The sequence below is a fragment of the Rhinatrema bivittatum genome, chromosome 2 (assembly GCF_901001135.1).
Source record: "Rhinatrema bivittatum chromosome 2, aRhiBiv1.1, whole genome shotgun sequence".
Classification (NCBI taxonomy): domain Eukaryota; kingdom Metazoa; phylum Chordata; class Amphibia; order Gymnophiona; family Rhinatrematidae; genus Rhinatrema; species Rhinatrema bivittatum.
This window is the reverse complement of record NC_042616.1, coordinates 577,003,855-577,030,950: the sequence shown is the minus strand read 5'-3', so window position 1 is coordinate 577,030,950 and position 27,096 is coordinate 577,003,855. Positions and strand designations below refer to the sequence as shown.

General features: G+C 44.6%; 1 protein-coding gene and 1 long non-coding RNA gene across 2 annotated transcripts in view; one reads left to right on the top strand and one right to left on the bottom strand.

Annotated features, from left to right (window-relative positions):
- Positions 1 to 756: 756 nt before the first annotated feature.
- On the bottom strand, positions 757 to 25,718 carry LOC115085226. The gene is made up of 3 exons (XR_003854763.1): positions 25,548 to 25,718; positions 20,992 to 21,103; positions 757 to 1,175 (listed from the first exon to the last, which is right to left on the bottom strand). It is a non-coding gene; the product is annotated as an uncharacterized LOC115085226 (long non-coding RNA).
- Positions 24,940 to 27,096, top strand: part of VAPA (VAMP associated protein A) — a 325,391-nt gene continuing 323,234 nt past the window's right edge. Inside the window, exon 1 of the mRNA XM_029590985.1 lies at positions 24,940 to 25,351. Within this exon, the coding sequence (XP_029446845.1) occupies positions 25,294 to 25,351 (58 nt within the window). The 5' untranslated portion in view covers positions 24,940 to 25,293. The remainder of the gene's footprint in view (positions 25,352 to 27,096) is intronic.

Below are 27,096 nucleotides of genomic sequence, written 5' to 3'. Positions count from 1 at the left end.
CATCTCCACCACCAAGATCACAAAACGTCCTTGCGGGTCTTTAAACTCCTGAAGGACTTGTAGGCTCAGCGGGGCATAAGTCCCGGGGCTTTCCTAGAGGCACATTCTTATGCATTAAAATTGCCACCCCAGCAGATCTAGTAGAAGCAGAAGCATAAAAAACCTGTCCCACCCAATCTCATTTGAGCTTTGGTGTTCTATATCAGTAAGATGCGTTTCCTGGAAAAATCCTATGTCCGCTGACTATTTTTTCAAAGCTTCTAAAACTTTGTAATGTTTAATAGGGGTTCCAATACCACAAACGTTCCAGGACACTAACTGCGATTTACCCATTAGGAAATATAAAGAAAGGAAAGACCCCAAGGAGAAACAGGAATAACAGTAAAAGTGGACACCTCCCCAGCTAAGGCATCCACTAGAGTCTAAACCAGCCCTTCCCCGCTGTGCTCCAGTCAGATTTGCCCCTAAAAAATGCCACTGAAAAAAACTATGAAACCCTCCCACCCCATGATCCCCCTCGAACCCCCAAACAATCACCAGCAAAAGAAAGGTCACTCAAATAGCCATACACCTCCCAACCTGCCACAATCCGCCCCCACATTTTCCAAAACCATGATTTGATTTAACTCTCCAAGGGAGAAAATGAGGAAATGAAAGAAACACAAGAATCCTTCTTTCCCCACCCGCTAAGCTAGAATCAACACCCTAGCAATGTTTCTGTAAAGCGAGAGAACTCTGTGCTCCCAGTGCAGAGTTCAGCCAGTTTCTGGCATCCACTAAGCAGCGAAAAAGTCAGACAAAAAAAAAACCAACCCAACATAAAATGCTTGGCCAGTCCATATCAAAAGTCCACCAGAAAAAACAAACAAACGCCGAAACAGGGGCTCCTTAAAGAGGGAAGAGAAAAAAAAAACTGGTAACAAAGCTAAAATTAAGCCACTGTAAGAGACATAGGAAGTGAAAGAGTTCTGAAAGGGCAGAAAGAGTAGCTCTCTTTCCCTCCAGGCAATCAACTAACTTTGTGGCTTCCGCTGTCAAATGAAGCCATTGGACACCTCCAGTAGCTGTACCTGAAGTCTTGCAGGATACATGAGTGCGAGCTGTAGTCACAGTTTATGAAGGTGTGTACAGGCAGGGGAGAATTCCTTCCGAAGAGTTGACTTAGCCGAGTAATCCTAGAATACCAAAACAAATTTGTTGTCATAGTGTTAAAAACCTTGAAACTTACCCCGCTTGGTTTCCTCCCCAGAGATAGCCAGTGATGAAACAGACTTTCAGTTTCAAAACATAACATTTATTAAGTAGCTTAAAGATCTTATAAGTAATGGCAGTATCTGTTTATTTCATGCATGCGTACAAAGTTAAGATAGCGGAAATGATAAGGAAATCAGATTAGGTTTTCCTTATGAAGTAAACGGAGCCCATCTTACTGATTATACTGTTTCGTGAGCAATGCCAATTTACTCAACGTTTTAAATTTGCTTAGTCTTTTTATACACTGTTAAACATGGCTCGCATATGCTTACCCCTCCCCTCACTCATCCCCTACGTTTGCTGGTAATTTTCCTTCATGCTCCTCTCAAACATCACACATTCTGCTTACTCAGTACTTCCTTTGTCTCTTGTAACTTTCTTGGCACCTTCCTTATCAGGACTTCACTCTGCACTTTCATGCCATTCTCAGCCTTGGGCTGACAATTACATTTTTTCCCTCTTTAGGCCTTTTTATTCCAGTTACTAGTCAACATGAGGCAGATTTCTTAAAGCAATAATTTAACCTAATTCTTCATTTCCCTCTTGATGATTGGGGACAATCATCACACTCAGTGCCATGCAACTGTGTTGCGACCGTCAGTCTACGATGGCTTCGCCACACCTACCTTACTCTTCTTGTGGCTCCTCCCGCTCACCTCGGACTACTGGCTGCCTCGGCATCTGTCTGCCGACCTCTCCAGCGTCCCCGGACCGGCTTTGGTGCTGCTTCCCGCCATGCTCCTCCAAGGTACCATAGGGCGCGCGCGCACACCACCCTCATCTTTATTTCCTCATTGGCACGAACCTCAGGGGTGTCCCCCTGAGATGACGTCACACTGCCCGGATATTTAAGCCTACCTCTTTTGCTAGCTAATCGAGTTAGAAACAACTTGGATTACTATGGATGGGATTCACTCTCCGTACCGAAGCTACTCTGCCACTCCAGTGTTTTCTGGAACCCTTACTGCTAACGGGGTACCCGCTTCTCAGGGGCCTCTTCTGCTTCTTTCAGGTGCTATCAGGAAACCGTACTCTCTCCTCGAGGGCCCATGTTCCCTGAGTCGCTGCCTGCACCTACAGTCCTTTCTACTTGGAAGACTTCACTAACAGTATCCATCTGTGAGTACAACTACTATCTATTCCACAATACTGCTTCCCTGGAACCAGGTACTCGCTCCTTGAGGGCCTGCCCTCAGTTCCAGTGCCAGACCTCTCGTCTAGTGGAACCGCTGTGTGAGTACAATACCACTGAGTCTCCCTGCTCTAAGGGATCAGGTACTTGCTCCTCGAGGACCTGCTCTCCGTATCTCAGAGCATCACCAATTCTACCTGGGACTCTGAATATTTCTCACTGTGTACTCATAACTCTCATTCTCTTTCCACTACAGCACAGCCAAGCAGAGGATCCGCTGTTCCAGCGTCCTGTGGGATACTTGCCCAGCCGGGCTCAACATCTACTACTCACTACTGCCACCTCTGGTGGTTTCTAAAACTGTTTAAATAAAGATTCAATCTGTGTTTGTGTGGCCAGAGTCTAGCCTGACACCGTAGTCCCTCAGGGGACTGCCCCCGTGGATGTGGTCAGCTGCCAGTGTCCAAGGATCCACCCAAACACCAATAACCATAACAGACTGTCTTAAGTTGTCAGAGGGCGTACTCTGATCTTACCCGTCATTGTCAACACGACTCCTCCTGAGGAGGTCCTTTTCTAGGGAAGCTGTTGTATCAAGGGAAGCATAGAGGTTCTGTGTCATACTTTACGTCTGAATGTTGACTGTATTCAAGGTGATAGGAGACGTTGTTTAATGTTGTTTGGGCCCATAAACAATAAACAGGTAAGAAACACATTCACATTGCTATCACAACTATAAGAAGGACCAGAGCAAACCACAAGAAACCCCTGCAATTTCTGCTAGGGATGTGAGCCAGTTTACCAGTTGTTCCCACCAAGTAGACCAAATCCATTATTAATTCAGAATTATCTACGGAAACACAACCTTGTCCTTTTACAACAGCACATACTCTGCTTTGGAATAATAACAGATAATCATTCGGTTCTGCATATGGCTGTGATAATTCATTAATAATTTAGTTAAAGGTATACTCATACTCACAAGCTAGAACTTCTAAAATGGCTTGTAAGCGCTGTATTTTTTGTACCATGAATTGAAAAAAGGAATCCCTATAACTAATGGAATGATACCTGTAATGGGTAAACCTAACATTTTGGCCTTCAGTAAGTAGGGAGGTTTTGTTAGAATTAAGGTGATCTAACGACTGTTGCAATTCTCTCTTCAATTGGGAATAATTAGAGTAAACATTTGGAATTACAGACAAAATCGGATAAATGTGTGTGTAGGATAAAACACTTGCACTGAAGTGCTCGGTATGCTTTGTGTCCATATAAAAAATAATGTCCTTGTAGGGCTACCAAACCACCTGGGCGAGTCCCTGCACAGGAAAATGAAGTAAGGAAAATAAAACAAGAAATAAGGGAGAAAGAATTATATATATCCCTCTTGATCTTTTAAAATCCAGGGTCGGCGCACGCAAGGCTGTGCAACATCGGCAGCCTGCGCGTGCCGAGCCGCGCAGCCTGCCTCCGTTCCCTCCGAGGCCGCTCCGAAATCGGAGCGGCCTCGGAGGGAACTTTCCTTCCGTCTCCCCCCACCTTCCCCTCCCTTTCCCTACCTAACCCACCCCCTGGCCTAACTAATTCCTCCCCCTACCTTTATTCCAAAAGTTACACCTGCCCGAGGCAAGCATAACTTGCGCATGCTGGGCCGGCTGCCAGCGCGCCATGTTCCAGTCCAGGGGCTGGTCCAGAGGCCGTAGCCACGCCCCGGGCTGGAAGCACACCCGCGGCCCCGTCCCGGAACGCCCCCAATGACGCGCCGGCCGTGACACGCCCCCCCCAGGAAAGCCCCGGGACTTATGCGCCGCCAAGCCTATTCAACATAGGCTCGGCGCACACAGGGGGAACTTGGGGCAGGTTTTCGGTGGGTACGCGCGTACCCCTTTGAAAATCTGCCCCTTGGAATGTAGAGGCTAATAAAAACTGCATTAATTCAGACTGTATAATTAATTTGAAAATCTAAATAATGGCATCTGCAGATAGGTACCTAACCAGGTATTGACTAGTATATCATAAAAATATTTTTGTCATGACAATCAGTTATCACATGTCAAATAAGAGTACATTGACTCATAAAACAAAGGAAACAGCATCTAGGTAAGGCATAGAACAAGACAAACATAAAGAGAAAATCAGGCAAGAAGTGTAAACATTTCAGTTCATATAGGGCCAGATCTTAAAATCTATGCCCGATTTTATAACATGCGCGCACTCCCGAGCTCATGTTATAAAATCCGGGCTCGGCGCGCGCAAGGGGGTGCAAACATGTGCACCTTGCGCGCGCCGAGCCCAAGGGGAGCCCCGATGGCTTTCCCCATTCCCTCCAAGGCCGCTTCGAAATTGGAGCGGCCATGGAGGGAACTTTTTTTCCGGCCCCCCCCCCTTCCCCTATGTAACCCACCCCCCAAGCCCTAACTAAATCCCCCTCCACCTTTGTTGAAAAAGTTACGCCTGCCTAACTTGTGCTCGCCGGCGGGCTGCCAGCATGCCATGCCCCGGCACAGGCCCCAGACTGCCGCTACGCCCCTGGCCATGCCCCCGAACCACCCCCAAACCGCCGCCATGCCCTCGGACCGCCCTTTTTTGCAAGCTCTGGGAGATACGCACGCAGGGGCAGATTTTCTCGGGTTACTCGCGTAGCCTTTGAAAATCTGCCCCATAATGAAGGGTGCAAGATGGCTTCTGTGGAAAAGGATGGGATGATTTCTGAAATCAATGACACATGGTGTATACAGTTCTTTCAGTATGGTGTTTCTTTTTTTTTCTTTGACATCGAAGCATAGCCTCTTAATTTATTATTAAGTGAGATGTGTATGTTATGAATCAAAACCTAATATAAGATCAAAACAAATTCAAATTAATCAGTAAGAAGATTCCTTCATGGCCAGATCTCCCTGCATCTATTAATTCCTACAATATACTATTACTATAGTATTCCCACTTTATTATTAGGTAACATGCAATAGTCAGAACCACAAACAACTTAAGTGTCCAGGCATTACATAGAAACATATATTTCACTGAACTTACACATAAATTCATTCATTGCATTCTTCAGATGTCATGACACACAAAAAACACAAAAGACAACAATTAACACATATTTGAGCTCAGAAATTAGACCAAAAATTGTTTGGGAAGTGTTTGGATGGATCCAGAATAAAACAAAAAGTCAGAATTAAAAAATAGATCTGTTTAAAAAAATGAAAAGAAATCAAACTGGGAAAAATATCAACTTCAAGCGTTACATCTCACATGGCAGAGTCAACCTGGAAAAAAATATAAGCCTGGCATACAACAAAATTAAGGTAATAGTTACAGTGAAATTACAGTTCCATTGAAACTAAACATTCAGATATGCCTTAATTCAGCAAATAGCGGTCATGAAGCTACTTTCTTGTTTCTATTGTTATGCCTCTAGGAGGCACTATCGCAAGTTATGGTACAGAATAATATCCAGCTTTAGTTTTTAACCTTAGAATAAATTCTCTCAGCAGAATCTTAGCTACAGAGATATCTGCCTTCACTACTGGGAAAGCCTCCTCCACCCTGAGAAACAGCAAATCATTGTTAGTGCGTACTTGTAATTTTGACATAAAGGCATTTTGATAAACAATTTGGATTTGCAAGAAAAGGCCTAGGGGGTGCTTTATGAGACCATCCCCCACCAATGATACCATGCCAAGGAATGCTCGTAACTTTTTCAATGTCCCAGGGAAGCTGTACTTTCAAAACAGCCTCAATTCTCTCAGAAGTCATTTAATTCTGGCCAGGATTTATTTTTGTGTGATTAACTCTTATTACAGACACTTAGAAAAACAGGGATGTGATCTGGCATCATTAGGATATAACATACTCTTTAACTAACTTGCTTCAACATTGAATAACATCACCATGCCATAACCTACTCCATCAGATTCACTTACGCGCACCCTCAAAAAAAACACCTCACAGTAGTAACGCTCTGCTCAAACAAACCTCTTTCCAAAAAAGGAACAGCCCATTCAATTCTGCATTCCCTGCACTGACAAGACACAGATTTCCACTCACTGCAAACAAAATTAAACATTCTTGCCAAATCAAGGTCATCATTATTATTAGTATTCTTAATATCTTTTAATTCCTCACCAATCTGTTTTTTAAACCGAGATATTAATTCATTGAATGGAGTTTTCTCTTCTGTTTGTTTTCTTCTGAGAAATATTTTCCCGCATCACCCACTCACCCCCCTTTCTCTCTGCTGTTAACCCTTTAATTGCCTTGTCCTTTCAAGTTTTAAACTTTAACACTAGTAATTAGCTTCCTTAGGAATTCTGAAACAAGGAAAAGCAATATATCCTTTTCTGATAATAAATTAAATACTCATAGCCTTTCGAAATCTAATTATTATATGAAAATAGCTACAAATGAGCACATTTTGCACAAACATGTCTCACAATTATATAGTACAGAACAGGAAGCAGGAATGCCAATAGATCATATCCAAAATAAAGGCAAATACCGGTAGAAGAAACACTTTCTTTTTAAGTCTAATCACCTGGGAAAACTTTTTTTCGTTTACTAAAGAAACTACTGTGAATATTTTACTTAAAGAAAGAAAGAAATCCTAATCTGTTCTAACCACGGGATTTTAATATATTAAAGCAAGTAAGAAGGAATCTTATCTCACCTTCATCAAATACTCCATGGTTAACCTTATATTCTATCGTTTACCTGTGTGAATTATAACCTGTCCTTTCTCTTCCTTCTCAGCCAAGTTCTTATCACCCTGTTATATGTAACTGCCTTTTCCGCACCATTGTTATAGTTATGTTTACTATGCACCCCTGTTTTATGTGAACCAGCACGATGTGACTGCTGTCTCGAATGCCGGTATATAAAAATCTGAAATAAATAAATAAATAAATCAAATCACTGTATAAACAATTTCAAACATCTGTTTTGTTGAAAGAGAAAGGCACTCAGGCTGAGAAACTACAGTCTTCAAACAAAACTAGCTGCTATGGACAACATACAAATCTTATTACAAACTATAAAAACAGACAGTAAATGTAAGGTTCCCTGTACTATAGCCTAATCAAGGGTTAAATCCTGATACTTTGCTCTCATAAGGGGAAGGGGAGCGTGGAACTGATCCTGAACTTTTAGGAATCTAATCTGATGCCTATCTTATGCTCCCGTATAACCATAAACATGTTAAAATAATGCAAATGTTATGTTAAAGACTTTCCTGTATTTTATGCTTAATGAATTACGGCAATTGTTGCAAAACTAGGGCTGTAAAACTTCCATCCTCACACTGACGGTTTCTTTCAATGCTTAGTAATGATTTTAACTTCATGTGGAAATAATTCACAAACTAATGCTAGGGGACTGGGGAATCCTGTACCTTGTGACATAATAAATTTAAACTTAGAATGCCTTAGAAAAAGAAATTGCCAACATTAAGCTACTATGTTATAATAATGAAACAAAAATTCAGCAAAAAGTAAGCACCAAGAATGTTCAACTGGGGACCTTATCTCCCAGGTATACGTTGATCCGGGGTCCTTATCTCCCGTGATTACATCCCAAGGACCATATCTCTCGGGTTATATGGCTGGTAACCAAAGAAATTGTTGCGTCCGCCGGTCTCAGACAGCTTCGACCTCTGTGCCTCACCTTTCTTCTTTCTCTCTCCACAAGCCTTGGGAAGATGGCTGCTGCCGTGTCATCATGCCGCTCTCTCCGGCGTCCCCGGAACGGCTACGGCGATGGTGGCTGCCATGTTTCTCCTGAGGGCTTCCTAGGGTGTGTGCACGCACGCCACCCATGTCTTTATCCACGTCATGGCGGGAACCTCGGGGGCGGCCCCTCCGAGTGACGTCACGCCATCCGGGTATTTAGTCTGCCCTTCGTTTGCTGAGTTAGCAAGGATTGGAATGCCTTCTGTCTAAGCTACTCTGCCGCTTCCTTGCTGCCACTGGAAGTTCTCTCTGCCCTCTGGAGCCATTCACCTAACCTGGGTACCCGCTCCTCGGGGCCCTTTGCTTTTTTTCAGGTGCCTATCTGGGATACCGGGTACTTGCTCCTCAAGGACCTGCTCTCCCTGCCTTGGTGCCTGCAAACCAATTACTTCTGCCTGCCAGGATCTTCAACAAATACAGCTATCTATTCAGTGAGTAAACTAACCTTGTCAGCTTGTCTCACCTCCAGCTTCAGCGCTGCGAGTCTACATCCGGGACTCTCTCTTCTACTCAGCGCAGCCTACCATCATTGGAGTGTGGGATGGGTCTCCTCTGCCGAGGACCCCTGGACTACTCTACTGGGTTACATCACTGCTGCCACCCCTGGGCAGTACCACCAAGCTGTATAATAAACACGAATTCTCTGTGTCTGCATGTATAGAATCTAGCCTAGTACTGCGGTTCCTCACGGGGCTCCTCCCCATGGGAATGGCCATCTCTGCAGTACCCAAGAATCCACTCAAACACCTCAAAACCATAACAGAAATATATCAGCCTTATATCTCTCTTTATTAATAAAAGCAAACAAGAAAGGAGTGTAGCGGAAACTGCCTAAGAGTGGCTTGTTTAAACCATCCTCTGCTACCAAAATGTTAAAAACCTTGAAACTTACCACGCCTGGTTTCCTCCCCAGAGATAGCCAGTGATGAAACAGACTTTCAGTTTCAAAACATAACATTTATTAAGTAGCTTAAAGATCTTATAAGTAATGGCAGTATCTGTTTATTTCATGCATGCGTACAAAGTTAAGATAGCGGAAATGATAAGGAAATCAGATTGGGTTTTCCTTATGAAGTAAACGGAGCCCATCTTACTGATTATACTGTTTTGTGAGCAACGCCAATTTACTCAACGTTTTAAATTTGCCTTAGTCTTTTTATACACTGTTAAACATGGCTCGCATATGCTTACCCCTCCCCTCGCTCATCCCCTACGTTTGCTGGTAATTTTCCTTCATGCGCCTCTCAAACATCACACATTCTGCTTACTCAGTACTTCCTTTGTCTCTTGTAACTTTCTTGGCACCTTCCTTATCAGGAATTCACTCTGCACTTTCACGCCATTCTCAGCCTTGGGCTGACAATTACATTTTTTCCCTCTTCAGGCCTTTTTATTCCAGTTACTAGTCAACATGAGGCAGATTTCTTAAAGCAATAATTTAACCTAATTCTTCAGTAGGTAAGCTGCTTCCCTGCTCTCATCCTTTGTAGAATCTCCAATTTGTGTGCAAAGTCCAGAACTCTGGCTATAACCACAAACAGCCTCTCTGAGTTCTCCAGCTGCATTCCCAATGGTGCATCCACTCAATACGGAGAGGCCCCTGTGCTGCACCAAGGCTCAATTCAGACGTCAGCCATGTTTCCAGAAAGGAGGCCAAGCCTGAATCGGGTAAAGACTCTGGAAGGCCAACAAACTGTTGAGAATCTGCTAGGGAGTTAGCAATCTGTTATGGCTCACCCCGCCAGGAAGGCGGAGTTAGCAATCTGTTGGCGATCTCCCCGCCAGGAGGGCAGAGTTAGCACTCTGTTATGTGCTGGCTCCTGTAGAATGGAGCAGTTAGCACTGTATTATAATCTCCGTGCGGAATTAGCAATCTGTTATGGATCTGCTCCCTCAGAGGGAGGAGTAGCAATCTGTCAGCACTCACTCCACCAGGAGGGCGGAGTTATCAGTCTGTATTGATCTGCTTCCTCAGAGGGAGGAGTTAACAATTGGTGATACTCTATAGGCAGAGTTAGTATTCTGATGTGGTTGGCTCCCACAGAGTGGCAGATGATATAATACCGCTCTATAGTGTAAGGAATGAACACTTAGTAGAAATGGTGAATCCCTGGGCCGATGGCAGATGCAGCGCTTCCAAGAGGAGATCCTGAGAGGGATCACCGGCTAGGCTGGAGTATTGAGATAAACACAGATTGTTCTTTAGTAGACTGGAAGAAGAACCACCAGAGGTGGCAGTAGTGAGCTGATGTGCCTGGCAGGGCTGAAGTCCCTCAGATACTGGAATTGCGATCTCTGAGTTGTTGAGCTGTAGAGAGAGACTATAGGTAGTGAGTAGACAGGGTATGCTGGATACATAACCAGTAGAAGATGATACACTCACAATTGTAGATATCTGTAATGTCCTCTTATGCCTCAGAGTCTTCAGTATTCAGGAACAGGAGCCACAGGCGAGTACTGGTTCCTGTAGGCAGTCTGAAATAATAACTCACAATAACTGTGTATGAGATGACTTCTGGAATAGAAGAGAGTTTAGGAGAGCTTTAGGAACATAGGCCCTCGTGGAGCAAGTACCGGTTCCTATCTGCAATCTGCAATGATAACTCACGATCTCCGTACCTGCGATAACGTCTTAGACAGAAGGGAGTCTTAGAGATTAGGAACATGGGCCCTCGTGGAGCGAGTACCGGTTCCTATCTGAAATAGAACTCACAGTGTTCACGTCTGCGATCGCTTCCAGGCAATAGGAGTCTTCTGAGTATTCAGGGACGTAGGCCCACTAGGAGTGAGTACCGGATCCCGTCCTAGCAATCTGAAATCAAGAAGAGAGAGAGCGGGGCCCCCGAGGAGCGGGTACCCCTAGGTAAGTTTGTAGAGGTAGAGCAGCGGAGAAAGAATTCCCCTTGCTAACTCGATTCGTAGTTGCAAGCAAAGACCTTTTATGTTGGAAGCGGATGATGTCACTGCGGGGGATGCCCCTGAGGTTCGCGCCTTTGCTGGTACAAAGTCTGGAGCGCGCGCACGCGCCCTTACGTCATCAGGAACATGGCGGGTCCGTAACGTCAGGCTAGCCCGGGGATTCCGGGGCAAAGAGGCGAGGAGAAGCAGGTGGCAGCATCTGTCCGTCAGACCCGAAGGCAGTCGCCACAAAGGTAGAGAGGATGGAGCGAGGGCGAGAACAAGCACGAACGCAACACACACCTTAGGTTGATGATTTTTTATCTATTTTCCAAGTCATCTAAGCGGTCTTCTTGTTTTTTCATGCCTGATTGCAAGTCACTAATCCCCATGGATACAGTTGCAATAGCATCATGATTGTCTGAGATCTTTTGTTCCAGGTCTCTGAAACAGGTATCATATGAGGCTATGCGCTTAGTCCCTGTGTCTAATTTATCGAAAATCTTCTTAAATTCGGGCTCCAAAGCAATCACCACTGCTGTTTGTAGTTCAATGATAGCAGATCCAGACAGCGACGGGGTGTTGGAAATGAATGGGGTATCTGCCATCTTGCCAACCCCGGGCCAAGACTTTTCCTTCTCTTTGTCTTTGTCTCGCTTAGCGAGACAAGTAGATATGCCTCAATAAACTAACTCCAGGTGAAGGCAAGAGAGGCACCCCACAATATGTACATGTAAGGCAATGAAAATCGAGGATGGAGGCGGATGTGGCAGGAGGCAGCATATCCTCCTCTGTGCAAGGTGTCACGTGATTCCCCCATATTTATTTTTTATTCCGAAAATCCTGTTGGGCCTTTGCAAATGTTACGGTATGTTTACATTTTCAATAACCACATATTACTTAAAGAACATTTTGAAGTGTATTGAGTCACAATTTGATTTTAATTAGGGTAAAAAATTTGTATTTACTAAGTATGGAAAGACATTGAATAAATAGCTGTTAAAAATTAAAGGGTAGATTTTTTTTTTTTTGTAACCTTTATTTTTAGAATTTAACATCATAAAGGTAAACAAACAACAGAATAAATCACTTAAATAGAACCATGAAAACAATCCCCTCAAGAGGGTTGCAGACAGTAATATCCGCTTCATCAACCTGTAGTACCAATAGTAGTACAAAAGAAAACCCGAAAGGTAAAGGTAAACCATCTTGTCCATGTACCCTCTTCCGTCTCCCCCCATCCCCCCCCTTCCCCCACCCACAAACACCATGTAGAGACAGTAATTAAAGTAAACAAAATGAAATAAAATGAAATAGGGATGCACAATGAAATACGAAAAGGAGATATTAGATAAATATGAGGAGTAAAATATTGAGGTCTTAAGGAGGCAATGACTATAAAGATCGGACAGCATTGAGTCAACTATAGGAACACAGAAGCTGCACTTTCTCGACAAGCGGAGAGCTGATAACAGGGAACCTCAGCCTCCCAGGCCAGGAGGCCATAGGCCTATACTGTTCAGTCTAAGATTTTGCTGCGTGCCCGAGGATTCAGGGAACAGAGATACGGTTTCCAGATGTCCAAGAAAAGGTCATATTTCTTTGCCAAGGGTGCTTTTTTTGCAGACAAATGTTCATAGATTGCCAGTTTGTGTAGCCGCAGCCTCCATTGCAACACTGTCGGAGGGTCTTTAGCAGTCCACTGGGAGAGGATTGTTTGGTTGGTCAGTAGAAAGGCCTTGCGTAAGAAGGCATGCTGAATCCGGTGGCTCTTCTCCGGTGTTGAATCCGGAATGAGATGCAATATACAGAAAGCAGGATCCTTTGGCAAGTCCCTTGCCAGGAGACTACTTAGATATCAAAGTATCTTTTCCCAGAGCTGTTGGATTTTCGGACAATCCCAGAAATTATGGTACAAGGTTGCCACTGCCGCTGTGCATTTTAAGCATGCTGCGGAATCGGTTATCTTCCATTTATAAGCCACATTTGGAGCAATGTAAGTCCGGTGCAACAGCTTATAATGAGATTCTCGTAATTGCACATTTTCCACGCTTTTTGCGATACTTTTAAAGCAGTTTGCCAATTGGGATGCCAAAATGGGTCGAGACATGTCTTGGGCCCATAGATTTGCTAAAGCTGCTAGTCTGCTTGAAGTCTCCAAAGGGACCAGAATTTTCATCATTGAGGCACATGACATTTGTTGTTGCCGGGGGGAGAAAAATTTGTCCAGGACCTCCTGATCCAAGACCGAGATCGTATGTCCTTCCCAGGTTTGAAAAAATGCCGGATTTCTAGATAAGCGAAGAAGCTTCTCTGTGATAATCCAAAGGTGGCACATAAGTCTGCAAAGGCGCTTAAATGGGTGCCAGAAGCATCCAGGAGCTGGGATACGTAAGTCCGGAGGCTCTCCAGTGATGGAAAGTGGAATTTTCCCAGCTAGGGGAGAAGTTCGGAAGTCCCACAGTAGTAGCATAGGACAGTGTCCTCCAGGAAATGTGGAGTTGTGAACAAGTTCTTTTCCACGCTAGACGGCAGGCTACAAAATATGGAAAGAGCCGAACATGATCCGGCAAGGAGGGGATCGTGGCCACCAAGATATTTCCCAGGGCTAGTGGCTGGCACCAAGCCTGGAGCAGTCTCTTCGGGATAAGAGCATCCATAGAGCCAACCCAGTCCCTAATGTGACACAGCAAATTAGCCACGTTGTAACGATGAAGATTAGGACATGTCAGTCCACCTTCATTGATAGGACACATTAGCATCTGCAGACCAATTCTGGCCTTTTTATTACGCCACAGAAAGCGTCGTAGTATGGAATGTAGCTCCTTAATATGGGAGTCCTGAATCCAGACCGGTAGTATTTGCATAACATAAAGCCATTTTGGTAGTTCAATCATTTTAAAAAATTGTATCCTTCCAGACAAGGAGAGGGGTAAGGCCGTCCAATCCTGTAGCTTCTGCTTTGTCTTGGCTAAGAACGGGGTAAAGTTCACTGTATATATGTTGCTTATATTGAGTGGTATGTGGATACCCAGGTACTTCATTGTGGAGGTAACCCACTTGAGTGGGAAAGCACCAGGCCAGGTTGTGTGTACCTGCCCTGTGATGTCTATCGCTTCCCATTTATCTTTGTTAATTTTTAAACCTGAGAATGTGCCAAATTGTGTTTGTAATTGCAATACAGTTGGTAATGAAGTAGCTGGGTCTACCACAAAGATAAGGACATCATCGGCAAACGCTGCAATCTTAAATGTTTCCTCACCCTCCTTGAAGCCCTTTATTTCATCGTTGGCATTAATGGCCCTTAACAGGGGGTCTAGGGATAGGATATATAGGATGGGAGAGAGAAGGTACCCCTGCTTGACTCCCCTATGGAGCTCAAATGGGGTAGACAACAAGCCATTGGCCACTATGATGGAGCGAGGGTGCTGATAAAGCATCCAGATATTTTGTAGAATCGGGCCTTGGAACCCAAATCTCTGAAGAACTGAGAATAGATAGTCCCAAGCCACCCGATTGAATGCTTTCTCAGCATCAAAGCCAACCGCCAAGGCTGGTATATTATGGGAGGTGCAGTGTGTCATAGCCACCCAAAGACTGAGGAGATGTCGACTAGCCTTTCTGCCCTGTACAAATCCTACTTGATGGGCCAAAATTAAATGGAGTAGGATCCCACTCATGCGCGTGGCAAATATTCTAGCAAATAGCTTGGTATCATAGTTCAGTAACGAAATAGGTCTGTAAGAAGCTGGAAGGAGGGGATCCTTACCGCCTTTTGGTAGAACTGTGATATAAGCTGTGGTGGCAGCTGCCGTGTACCCCTCCCGAGAAACTGCCGAGAAATAGGACTGTAAAGTCTCTCCTATGTCATCTTTTAAAAGCTTGGGACTTGTTGCCAAGGCAAGCTCTGACTGTCAGAGCTTACCTTAAATAGGAAAAGGCTGATGACATCATTATCAAGGGCCGCATGGAATTTCCCACTGAGGGTTCTTTAAATCTTCAGCGGGGACGTGCGCGCCTAGGGGCGCCAGACCCAGAAGGGAGACAGTGGCGTCTCTGGTGTGGCAGCAGCTTGGCCCAGGGAGAGCAGCCACATTGTCATGGGAGCTGGGAGGTGGTGGAGTGGTGTGGCTTTGGTGGCAGCTTCCCGCTGTGACCAGGGAGCCTGGGCCCATCTTGGCAGCCTGGCGTCGGAGGGTGAGTGTGGTTGGCTGTGGTGCTCTGCAGCCAGCGAACGTAACAGATTTGGCATTCTTCAATGAGTTTGCCCAGGAGAGCTATGTAAATGTTGAACAAGGAAAGTGAGAGTATGCAGCCTTGCAGATCTCCACATGTAAGAGTGTCAGGTTTTGAGAGTGTCGATCCCAGGGAGACCACTTGGGTGCAGTCATGGTGAAAAGATCTGAGCCATGCATTTGCTGATTCTGACAGGTTGGTTGGTGAGGAGATCAAGATTTTGTGGTCCACAGTATCAAAAGCAGCTGTTCCACATTCCATGAGGCAAGAAATTCTAAGTTGCATACATGAAGCCTATTAATAGAGAGACAGAATGAGGTCTGTGGTATGATGACCAGAGGTCAGCCTTGACATAAATGCAAAGGTACACTGCAAGTTTTGTTAGGTCACTGAAGTGACTCAAAAGAACTGCTAATGACAACTGCAATCCCGAAAGTCCATGGCAATGCATGCATTGCAGCAAATTTCTTTGAAGAAAATGGACATATATTTTGTCATTACAGACTATTTTTCAAGGTTCTTGGAGATTGATACCACAAGTCATTAAGTAGTGAAGAACCATAGGCTGTTTTGGTTGTTTTGGAATTCAAGTATCTGTGACTCACAATAGGCCTCAGTTCATTAAAAAAAACATTCCAGCAGTTTGTTTCAGAATATGTCATCAGACATCTAATGACAAGCCTTTATTTCTCCTGGTCAGTGACCAAGCAGAACAAGCAGCCCAGATGGCCAAACACTTTTTACAACACACAGATCCACAGTTAGCCCTCATGAACCACAGAGCAAAACCACTTCCAGTGCTGATCATGAGTTCAGCACAGCTGCTGAGGGGTCAACAAATTAGAAAGACTCTACCTATTTTATAGTGTATCTTCTCCAAAAATGTCCAGACTTCTGGCCATGGCTGCACTAGTGCATCCATTCTTGTGGACTTTGCTTTTTTCTGTGATTATAGAAATTCTTCACCTTCGTATTTCTTCTAGTCATCATTAAATTCTATTGAGGGCACCACCATCTGTTCATAATGTGATCAAATGTTTCCTTGGCCAGTTCCCCCTCTTTTGGATCTAAGGTCTGCCTGCTCGGGAAGTCTGCCTGCATGTTGTCACTTTCAGCTATGAGCATTGCTGAGGGCCTTCAGATAGAACATAGGAATATAAGAAATTGCCATACTGAGTCAGACCAAGGGTCCATCAAGCCCAGCATTCTGTTTCCAATAGTGGCCAATCCGGCTACAAGTACCTGGCAAGTACCCAAACACTAAGTAGATCCCATGCTACTGATGCCAGTAATAGCAGTGGCTATTCTCTAAGATAACTTGATTAATAGCAGTTAATAGACTTCTCCTCCATGAACTTATCCAAACCTTTTTTTAAATCCAGCTACACTAACTGCACTAACCACATCCTCTGGCAACAAATTCCAGAGCTTAATTATACATTGAGTGAAAATGTTTTTTCTCCGATTAGTTTCAAATGTGCTACTTGCTAACTTCATGGAGTGTCCCCTAGTCCTTCTGTTATCCGAAAGAGTAAATAACTGATTCACATAGGTTTCTGCCCATGTCATTAACTACTCTATCTCTTTTCCCATTTGCTTGCTCTTGGTGCCTCCTTACTTAATCAAATAGGCTACTGCTGTGTCATTATTTGATAACACTCTGGCTGCTTTCCCATCATCCGTGGCTACAAATTGAGTAAGGAGAACATGATTGCCCTGGTTTCCAGATGATTTATTGGCCCTGGTCAACCAAAGACCTTGGATTATCTATCTTGTGCAATGAACCCCCCAGTCTTGCATTCTTCTTTCACTGAAATCCATTCCAGAGGTTCAAGACTGATCCCTCTCTCTAGACTGGTATGTGCTAGCCACCAATCCAGGCTCTTTCTGGCTTGACCTGTTATCGGGATCTTCTTTTGACTATCTGCCCCGAGCAACCATCTTGAGAGGAGAGCCTTCTATAAATGCTCATATGTGTCCTTGCACAAGGCACCATGTCTATGATCACCATCATTAATCCTAGCACCTGCAGGTATTCCCATACTTGATGTGTCCAGATCTTCTTTAACCTTCTCATTTGCTCCTGCTCCTTGGTGACCCTTTCTTTGGTCATAAACACCTTGCCTATCTTTGTTTCAAACCTTGCTCATAGATAAATCAGGGACTCTGTTGGCTGAGGATTGCTTTTGGCTCAAATTTACCAACCAGCCTAAGGCTTCAAACACCTGGACCACTCTTTAGAGTCATTTATTGACTTTCCTGAAACGATTGATCCCTTATTAGCCAACCATCCAAATAAGGGTGAACAACAATTCTTTCCCTGTGAAGATATGCTGCTACCACTACCATTACCTTGGTGAAGAAGGTCCTGGGTGCCATGGCATGACCGAATGGAAAGGTCACAAACGTATAGTGCTGTCCCAGCGCCGAGAACCTTAGAAACATAAGAATTTGTCATACTGATTAAACTGAGGATCCATCAAGTCCAGGATCCTGTTTCCAACAGTGGCCAATCCAGGTCATAAATAGCAATTAGATTCCTTGCTGCTATCACGCTAAGTAGTGGCTATGTCTTAAGTCTGCTTGGTTAATAACAATTTATTGACTTCTCCTCCAGGAACTTGTTCAAACCTTTTTTAAACCTTAAACCTAGCTACACTAACTGCCTTAAGCACATCCTCCAGCAATGAATTTCAGAGCTTAATTGTGAGTGAAAAATAATTATATCTGATTGTTTTGAATGTGTTACTTACTAACTTCATGGAGTGTCCCTTAGTCTTTGTATTTTTTGAAATAGTAAATAACCAGTTTACATTTATCTGTTCTATTCCACAAATGATTTTATAAACCTCTATCATATCCTCCCTCAGTCATCTCTTCTCCAAGCTGAACAGCTCTAACCTCTTTAGCCTTTCCTCATAAGGGAACCGTTCCATCCCCTTTATCATTTTGGTTGCCCTTCTCTGTACTTTTTCCAATGCAACTATATCTTCTTTAAGATGCGGCGACCAGAACTGCACACAGTACTCTAGGTGCAGCCTCACCATGAAGAGATATAGAGGCATTATAACATTCACCATTTTATTCTCTATTCCTTTCCTTATGAAATTTGCCTCTGATGCTGTTCCCTGATGGGGATATGCAAAAATGCCTCTGCCAGGTCTAAGGAAGCTAAAAGTTCCTCTTGCCTTACAGCCATCATAATTGACTTCAAGATTTCCATCTGAAAGTGTGGTATCCTTAGGGATTTGTAGACGTTTTTAAATACAGCACTGGTCAGAAGGTCCCCTCCTTCTTCAGGATCACAAAATAGATGGGGTATCTTACTTTCCCTTCCTCCATGGAGGGCAATGGCTTTACTGGTTGCAGATTCAGAATTGGTCTATCATTTCTCTGATGGCATCCTTCTTGCCAGGGGATTTGCAAGGGGAAGTGATAAAGGCATCTTGGACTAGTGCAATCATTTTGAGGGCATACCCCTTTCTGATGATATCCGAGACCCAACTGGTCTTTTGTAATGTGGGTCCAGTCCCCTATAGAACATCTTTAGCCACCACCTTTCTTGTTGGAAGAGGGAATGGATCTTAAACTGTCATTGAGCGCTTCTGGATCTTGAAGGACTCCTTGAACTTCCCTCCTAACTTCCCCTTCTACTGCTTTGAAATGTCTGCGACTTTGTATGTGGTCTCTACTTCTGAGAATTATATGATCTCCCTGGTCTATACTGCCTTGCCTTTCTGAACCTGTTCCGAAGAAAGTTTCCTCTTGAGGCTCCCCTGAATCTATCTTCTGGAAATCTTTGTGGCATAGGCTCTCCCAGTTCCTTCACCAGCTTTTCCAACTCTTCACTGATCAAAAGGTGCTTCTTAAAGGAAAATGTACTTAGTTTAGCTTTGGAGGCTGAATTCGCCGACCAACTACTCAGCCACAGAAGGCGCCTAGCTGTTACTGCTATTACCACCTGCTTGGCTGATGTTCTAATTAGGTTATATACTATGTCTGTCTGATATGCTGTTCCTGATGATTCTAATGCATTACTTTTGCGGTAGTTGGTGGGGTTCCTTAGACTCTGTTTCAAGCTGGGATTGTTGGATCCAGTGGATCATTGCTCTGGCCACATAGCTTCCACAGATGGCTCCAGATTTTCAGTCCTGGTTTTATCTCACTGCCTGCAAGGACTTGTAGTCTTGTTTTCTAACCAATGGCAGTAGGGAAGTCAAAACTACAAGTCCCAGCATGCAGTAAGATAAAGCCAGGACTGGATCAACCTGACCTGAAAATTTGGAGCCAGTTGGAAACTGCAGAAGGAAGGCTCTTGCTAACTTCTTAATTCCTGCCAAAATTGGGTCATCCTTGTGTATGACCATTTCTCTTTTCCTTCTTCCAACCGCAGATAGGAGAACTTTGTATTTAGAGCTAAGAGCTCTTCTTTCCTAAACAGCCTTATCGCTGTCTCTTCTCCCCTGAAGATTTTATTTATTTTGATTTGATTTATATTTCATCTTTTGGCACATCAAAGTGGATTACAAATCCAGACCCTCCCTTATGAGCCTGAGCCACCACTCCTGATACTGAGTGAGATCACTGATTTAGTCGGGGATGTTTCTCTTCCCAGTACCCACCGGGATCTCTTAAGGAGATATACCTGCTCCATGGGATCTGCTTCATCTTTTCCTTCCACTCCTTCCCCTGTGCTGCCTTTCTATTGACAGTAGGCCTTATGCATCAACATTATGAATTCTGTGAAGATGCCCCTCTTCACTATATTGTTTGAGAATTTAGGATTCTGGCTGGTCCGAATATCAGCACAGGACTGTTTCGACTGTGCAGAAGAGCTCCTGGATCATTCCACTGCTACTCCTTTAGAGTTTAGTAGCACTGAAAATAATGCTGCAGGTCCCCCACTCTGTTCCAGTGCTGCTCCCAGCCCTCTTGCAGCATCTGCTGCTTCAGTGTCCTGTACTGCTTCTCCTAGGACCTTGACACCATCACAGGCCTAACAAAAGGAATAAGCAATGCTATATTGCCTCTGAGCCCCACAACGGCCACAATTCAAACCATCTTACATACCTTGCTCCTGCGAGATGATGGGGAGAGAGGGCTGGAGGAACATGTCTCATGCTGTGCCATGGCCTGTGCTGCACACTGTGGTTTTTTTTTAATAAACTTTAACGCTCACCTTAAGAGCTGCAGGAAGACCATGTCAGATTTAAGATTATGGTGCCCATAGGCAGAGGACCAGGGGTGGGAGATTTTACTCCCAGAACTCAGACAGCAGCAGAAGAAATCTCAGTTTTAGGGCTTCTTCAAAATTTGGCACCCAAGGCACATGCTTAAGTTGCCTATGCCTTAATCCAGCCCTGGTCTCAAGCTTGCTACTCTCTAGAGTATGTGAGTTAAAACTGGCACCCTACATCCGAGGGAAGGAAGATCAGCCTAGATTGTCGTCTCTGACTTTGCCCCAAACTTAGCTTCCATCTGCTGGGGAAATCTCTTGCTACAATGGTCTTTATAGAGAAGATGTCAGGGACAAGTCCTACTCTCTGTCTCCATCTGCTGGTGGGAGGTACATTCTGTATAAGTCTAGACTGGTCTGAAGGATGCTAAGGAAGTTAAATTGGAAGCCTATACTGTGCCACCAGCAGGTGCAGAGAAAAAGAAGCAAGGCATTACTAGGATGAACTTCTAGACAGGTTTTGTTGAAATATTGCAGTCAACAGTAAAATTTCCTGGTTTACTAACCCGCTTTTAGCCTCTTCTGTGAGTGAATGGTAGATGTCCATGAAAGGCATCATTGGTGGGCGGAGGAAGCATGGCCAAGACTTTCACAGACAGTAGGATAGAAGAAGTCAGTCTTTGAGATACAGCCATGACAGGAGGAAGAGGAAATGAAGAGGTGCAGGAAGGAGAAACACAAGAGGAAGGGGACATCATCAGGGTTTTCAGTTCATTAAAATTATTTTTACAATTTACTGACAAACTAACTTTTTATGGACATGTTTTACTATTCAAGACGTAAATCCTCAGGAGATTGAACAGGTAAGTCAAATTTGTAATTTCTTAAACACTGCATTATCTCCACTAAATGGGATGAACAGACCTCATAATAGGCTCTACCAGCGACACTCTGCTTTCATAGCCTTATACAGTAAATAATCATTAGTCAATTATGTAGGTTTTTGGATATTTTTTGGTCTTTTGTAAAACAGGTACTTATCTTTTGCTGCTGTGCTATTCATATAGTCACGGTGTACAGTTTTAGGAACCTGACATGGTTCATTTGATGCATCAGGAGAATCTTTTTCCGTTATCCCAACTCATTTTTGCAGACCAGCGTTCATGCTTATTCTGGTGCCAAAATTTTAAACCCCTGCTTTAAGTTTTGTTATCCCATTTGGGGTCCCGACCCACAGTTTGGGAAGCCCTTGTGTAAAGGGAGAAGCTGGAGTTCTGGTGCTAGGATCTGTGCTTGGGATTTATGCACAGAAAACATGCTTTGTGCACACAGAAGATGTTATATGTGTATAAAGTATGATTTATTTGCACAAACCCAAGTTAAAATGTGTCTCAACGTTTTGCATAGGCACAGTTTAACTCAGATTGGGGGGTGGGGGGAGAGACATTAATGAGCATGCAAGCTTAAGTTCCAGCCTCTGCTACTGCAGGAAAAGAAAGTACGGGGCCGACTAAAAATTGCCTTCTCTTTCCCATTTAACGAGCAGAAACATGCTTTGTGCACACAGACCATGTTTTCTCTGCACAAAATGGGGCTGATGTGATAAGAGGTGCTAATGTTAGTGCAGGTTTTTCTCCTGTTTTAGCGTGCATTTTTCTGGTGTAAGTTATGTAACGAGTTTTAACTCTTAACAAATGTGTGCTACGACAGGAGTAAAAACCTGTGCTAAGAAACCCACAATATGCTTAGTCCAGATGCATGCAAACCCCAATGGAAAGAAGGCATTAGCTTTTCCTCAACAATGCAGGGAAGTGTGTTAAAAGGCAGACAGCTTAAAGCACATTTTCTTATCACTGGAAATTTAGAGCAGGGTCAGAGCAGGATTAAAATTAAACTCACATTTCTGACTGCCATATTATACTATTGCTGTGCCTAGTGTGGTAGTGTCTGGCTGTTTCCGTCATACTGGACACAACAAAAGAATAACTTTAGTCACCAGAAATGTGAGTTTATTCCATCTTGGACACACTAGTTTAATTTCCAGTGTAAGCTCTCGAGGCAAGCACCTATAGCTGACCAGTGTACCAGTACCTTGCATCCAACTTTTTCGTACTCTTTAACTATAGATATCTACTCTAGGGAGCTTACACTTTGCTCAGCTGGCTATAAGTGCCCACTCAAAAGAGCAAATTATTGCACTCGAGGCCCTTTTGGCAGAGAATGGTAAATAAAGTCAAAGCATAAGTTCTCTTGGGCAGGCAATTACAGCTAGCTTACAAAAACATAAATTATTTGATTGGGGGGGGGGGGGGGGCACCTAAAGCTGAACAGGATGCCAAAGTTGGTTGCATAGCACCAAAGTGCATACTGTTCAGCTGAAGGTGCCTGCCCCAGAGCTTATGCTTTCATTTTGCTTGCCATGCCTTTCCAAAATTGCATGGCATGTGAGATTGGTGCTGTGAATTCAAACTTGTGGGCACAAGGCTATTTTGATAAAGCATGGCAAGGAAAATAAAAGAATAAGCTCTCTGTGGAATACACCTACAGCTAGATGAACAAAGCATAGGTTGTCTGGGTGGGCACTAACAGCTGAACAGTACACACTTTAGTGCTACACGTACATGTGCTGTTAACAACTAGTGCCTGCCTCAGAGTGCTTACATTGAAAATGTAACTCCTAGGTCTGAGGTGGAGTTAAACTCACATTTCTGGTGGTAAATGCTGTCTATTGTTGAGGTCAGTGTGGTACTCCACCTCAGACCCGGAGGATTTACATTTCCAATATAAACTCTCTGGGTGTGTGTACCTACAGCTGAACAATCCTTCAAAGTCGGGATGCACAACACCAAGTGCATACCTTTCATCTGAAGGTGCTTTCCCAAGAGAGGTTATGTTTTGTTCAGCTATAGATACAAGCCCCAGAAATCTTATGCCTTCTTTGGTCTGAGGTGGAGAATACTCACATTTCTGGTGGCCAAAGTTATTCTATTGCTGTGCCCAGTCTGATAAAAAAAACACTACCACATGGGCACAGCAAAAGAATATCATGGCTACCAGAAATGTGAGTTAACATTTACTCCATCTCAGGCCAAGGAGTTAAATTGAAAATCCACTTATGTGTATTAAACCAGGAACATGAAGGTAAGCACTTGAAGTTGGAGGGAGTGTGACCAAAATGGACTTGCATGAGAAACTGGCACTGAGCATCTCGAATTATGCACAATCTCGCATGCAAGGCCATTTTGCTATGTGAAATCAAAGGGTAAGCTCTCTGGAACAGTCAACTACATCCATTTGAGATGCACAGCACCAAAGTGTGTACTGTTCAGCTGTGCCTTCCCTATCTATTTATTTAAAAATATTTATCACCCCAAATATTAGATAGTTACAGATAAAACATCCAAAATAAAAGGAAACATACAATGACAGACTGAAATAACACACTAAACATGAAAACCAGCTTGTTCAGCCTAATAGGTGTTCATTAAATTTCTTAATGAGGCATTATTCATGCAAATGAAAGACAATGCATAGTCAACTGGAGAATGCTTGTTTGCAGAACTATGTTTTAAAGTTCTTTTTAAATTTCTGGCATTGAATGTACAGTAAGCCAAAGGTGTTCCTTAGAGAGGTTACCCTTTGATTTCATTTGGCATGCCTTGCCCAAATAGTCTTGCAAGTGAGATTGTACCCGAGTCAGGATGTCCAGGGCCAATCTTGCATACAAGGTCATTTTGGTCACACTCCTTCCAACTTCAAGCATTTACCTCCTCGTTCTTGTTTTAAAGCAGGTCTGTGCACTAGTGCAGATTTTTCATTTTAACTCACATTTTTACAACCTTTTTTCATTTAGTATGCTTTTTAAACTTTGCACCCAATTAGCTTACTGCATCCTGCGGGGCCCACCTGCTAAGTAAAATCCACACTAAAATTTAACTCCAATTTTAGCAAGTTTTATTACAGTGGCACCATTATAATTTCTGCACAGAAAGAAAATTTCACACACATTTAAAACTTGAGATCCATTAGCATACCATATGCTTGCTACACTGGGCGTAATTTTTGTATATGCTGTGAGATAAAAAATTGTGCTAAATTTCAGCAGTTTTACTGCAAAGATTTTAAAGCGGGCCCTGAGAGCTCTAAAAGCATTCTCATCCGCCAAAGTCAGATAACTTTATTGGCATGACAATTTTACACGTCTTGCCAAAATAATATGCAGAATGATTACGATAAAAGAGGGGGGGGGGGAGGAAACATTATATAATAGTAAAAATAAAAGTCAAGTGAAAATGACAGGTTTGCGAAACTACAATCTCAAGGCACCCTATTCTCCCGCTCTAATAATCGCATCACCAAGCCCAACCTTCTTCCGTAGCCCTGCCCGCGGCAGCAGCCGTGACTGGGCGTGCAGGTAACAGCAGCCACTCCCGCGGCCCTCCGGCAAGGCAGCCCGCTGAAAGGGGCGTGGCGCGGCGCGGCGCGGCGCGTCAGGAGCGCTCGCGCGCACGCGAGGCGGGATGGAGGAGGGGATTTCGGCTGGTACCGACGCGCGCACGGTCACGTCATGGGGGCTGCGTGCCCGGCATTGCGCGTCGTCGTCGTTGCCGCGGCTGTGTGGCGTTGAGTGAGTCAGTTGTCGCCCGACGGGGAGCGAGGGCTAAGCGGAGGGAGCCCAGCCTCAGCCCCCTCTGCTAGCAGCGAATCCGCCGCCCTCTCTCTCTCTTTCTCAGGCACACCCCCCCCCTCCTCCCTCCCTCCCGCCCCCTGCCTGCGCTTCCCTTCCTCCGCCCTTCCCCCCCCCCCATCCCTCTCCTCCCGCACCCGCCCCCTCTCTCTCTGCGGCAGCGCCACCATCCTCCAGCGCCATGGCAGCGAATAAACAGATCCTCGTCCTCGACCCGCCCAACGAACTCAAATTCAAAGGTAAGGGGAGGCAGAATCGCCGCCGGGCGGAGAGGGCAATAGTGCGGTTCCTGCGGGTTGAGTTGTCCTGTGATGACGACTGTCTGACCCCCGGGGGGGGGAGAGAGAGAGAGGCGGTGGCCGCTTGGCACGTGTGCGGCCTCCTCCTCCTCCTCCTGTCTGTACCACAGCCCCGGCCTCCCAGCTCTTCCCTCACCGGTATGCGCGGCGGCGGGCCGAGCTGTTCTGGTCCCCGTTGCCGCCATCTTGAGAGCTCTGCACGGGGAGGTTTTAGTGTCTGTTTCCTCCTTCCAGTGGGAGCTGGGCCCTCGGGGAGCTGCCTGGCTGGCTAGTTGCTTTCTTCGCGTCCATGCGATGGGACGGAGGGGAGTAATGAGTGGCGGGGTGGAGTTCTGGATCCGGCTCTTGCTTCGGGGCCGCTGCAGCCGATCAACAGTCCCCCCCCCCCCCCCCCCGTATCAAAATATTCATTCCTAACGGAGTCTGAGGCTGGTAGAGTTGCTGCTGTTGGGATGAGAGGTGGTGCTCTTGTGAATGGGGATTTGGGGACCACTGCATAATGTTTGCTCCCTTGCCAATATGCTTATTGCACGGTTCAAGAGAAGACCCTTCGGCAGTATCTGTGCAGTTCCTCCCAGTTTTTGCAAGGGTAGCTGTCATCTCTCTCCTAAAAGCGAGTGTTCGCACCCCAGCAAAAAGGGGGGGATCCCCTCCAGGTATAAAGCAGGAAGTGCGGGCTCCGGCTGGGAGAATCGTACCCGGAACTGGGAATATTGTGCGCTCAGAGGCAACCTCAAAATGGCTTAAATGAGTTCGTTTTTTTAAGGCTTTGGCACGTTTCGTACTGTATCCACCCCTCTAATGTGCTTTATTTTCTGAGAGCCTCTTTCTGCCCGTCGAGGGCAAAGATAAGACCAGAGCTTGGGTTCTGTGGAGTTAGAATACAATCCCGCTATCCGCTTCATGGGGAACAGTAGACAAGTAGACTCGGGAGAGAGTATTATCATTAGTCTTATCAGGTTTGCAGGTTTAGGACCACATTTCACATGCTTTTCTGTTTTTAATCCTAACACACATTGTCTCTTTGCTATTTAAATAAACTATATTGGAGCCTCAGGTTGCCTGTTCAAGATTAAAGTTGTGATATACAAGCAGGGCTTAATTTGTAGATAAAAGGAAGTGGAACTTGGAGCTGGGGGTAGGGGGCAAAGCTAGGGCCCGGTGTGAATTGTGAAGGGGGGGGGGGGCAGGGCTGGGTGTGAACTTTCTTACACATACACATGCAAATATTCACTCCATTTCTGCCTGGCAGCCACAACTGATTTACATGGCTGGTTTTGCTCTGTGTCCTTTGGTTTTGGAAAAATAAGTGGCAGAACGCCCATTCTTGGTCATTCTCCCAGAAATTAAGCTCTGGGTAATATGCAAAAAAACCCCAACAAAAAAAGGGTTGAATAAATAAGTTAACTTGAGCAGTAGTGTCAAACCTCAAAGGGCTGAAGACTTATTGGCACTACTGCTCACAAGTTTCAAACTTGTGCAAAATAAATTCCTTTTTGTCTGTTCTTTGCAATGTCTGCTTCAGGATCTGTTGACTAGTAGGAAAGGACTGGATAGGATTAGTGGATGTTTTTTTGCTTACCTGTAGGCTGCCTGGAGGGGGATGGCTTAGAGTAGAACACCCCTATTGTGCTGCCTCTTAAGTTTGAAATGACCTGCCTTCCAGGTCATTGTACCAGGTCATT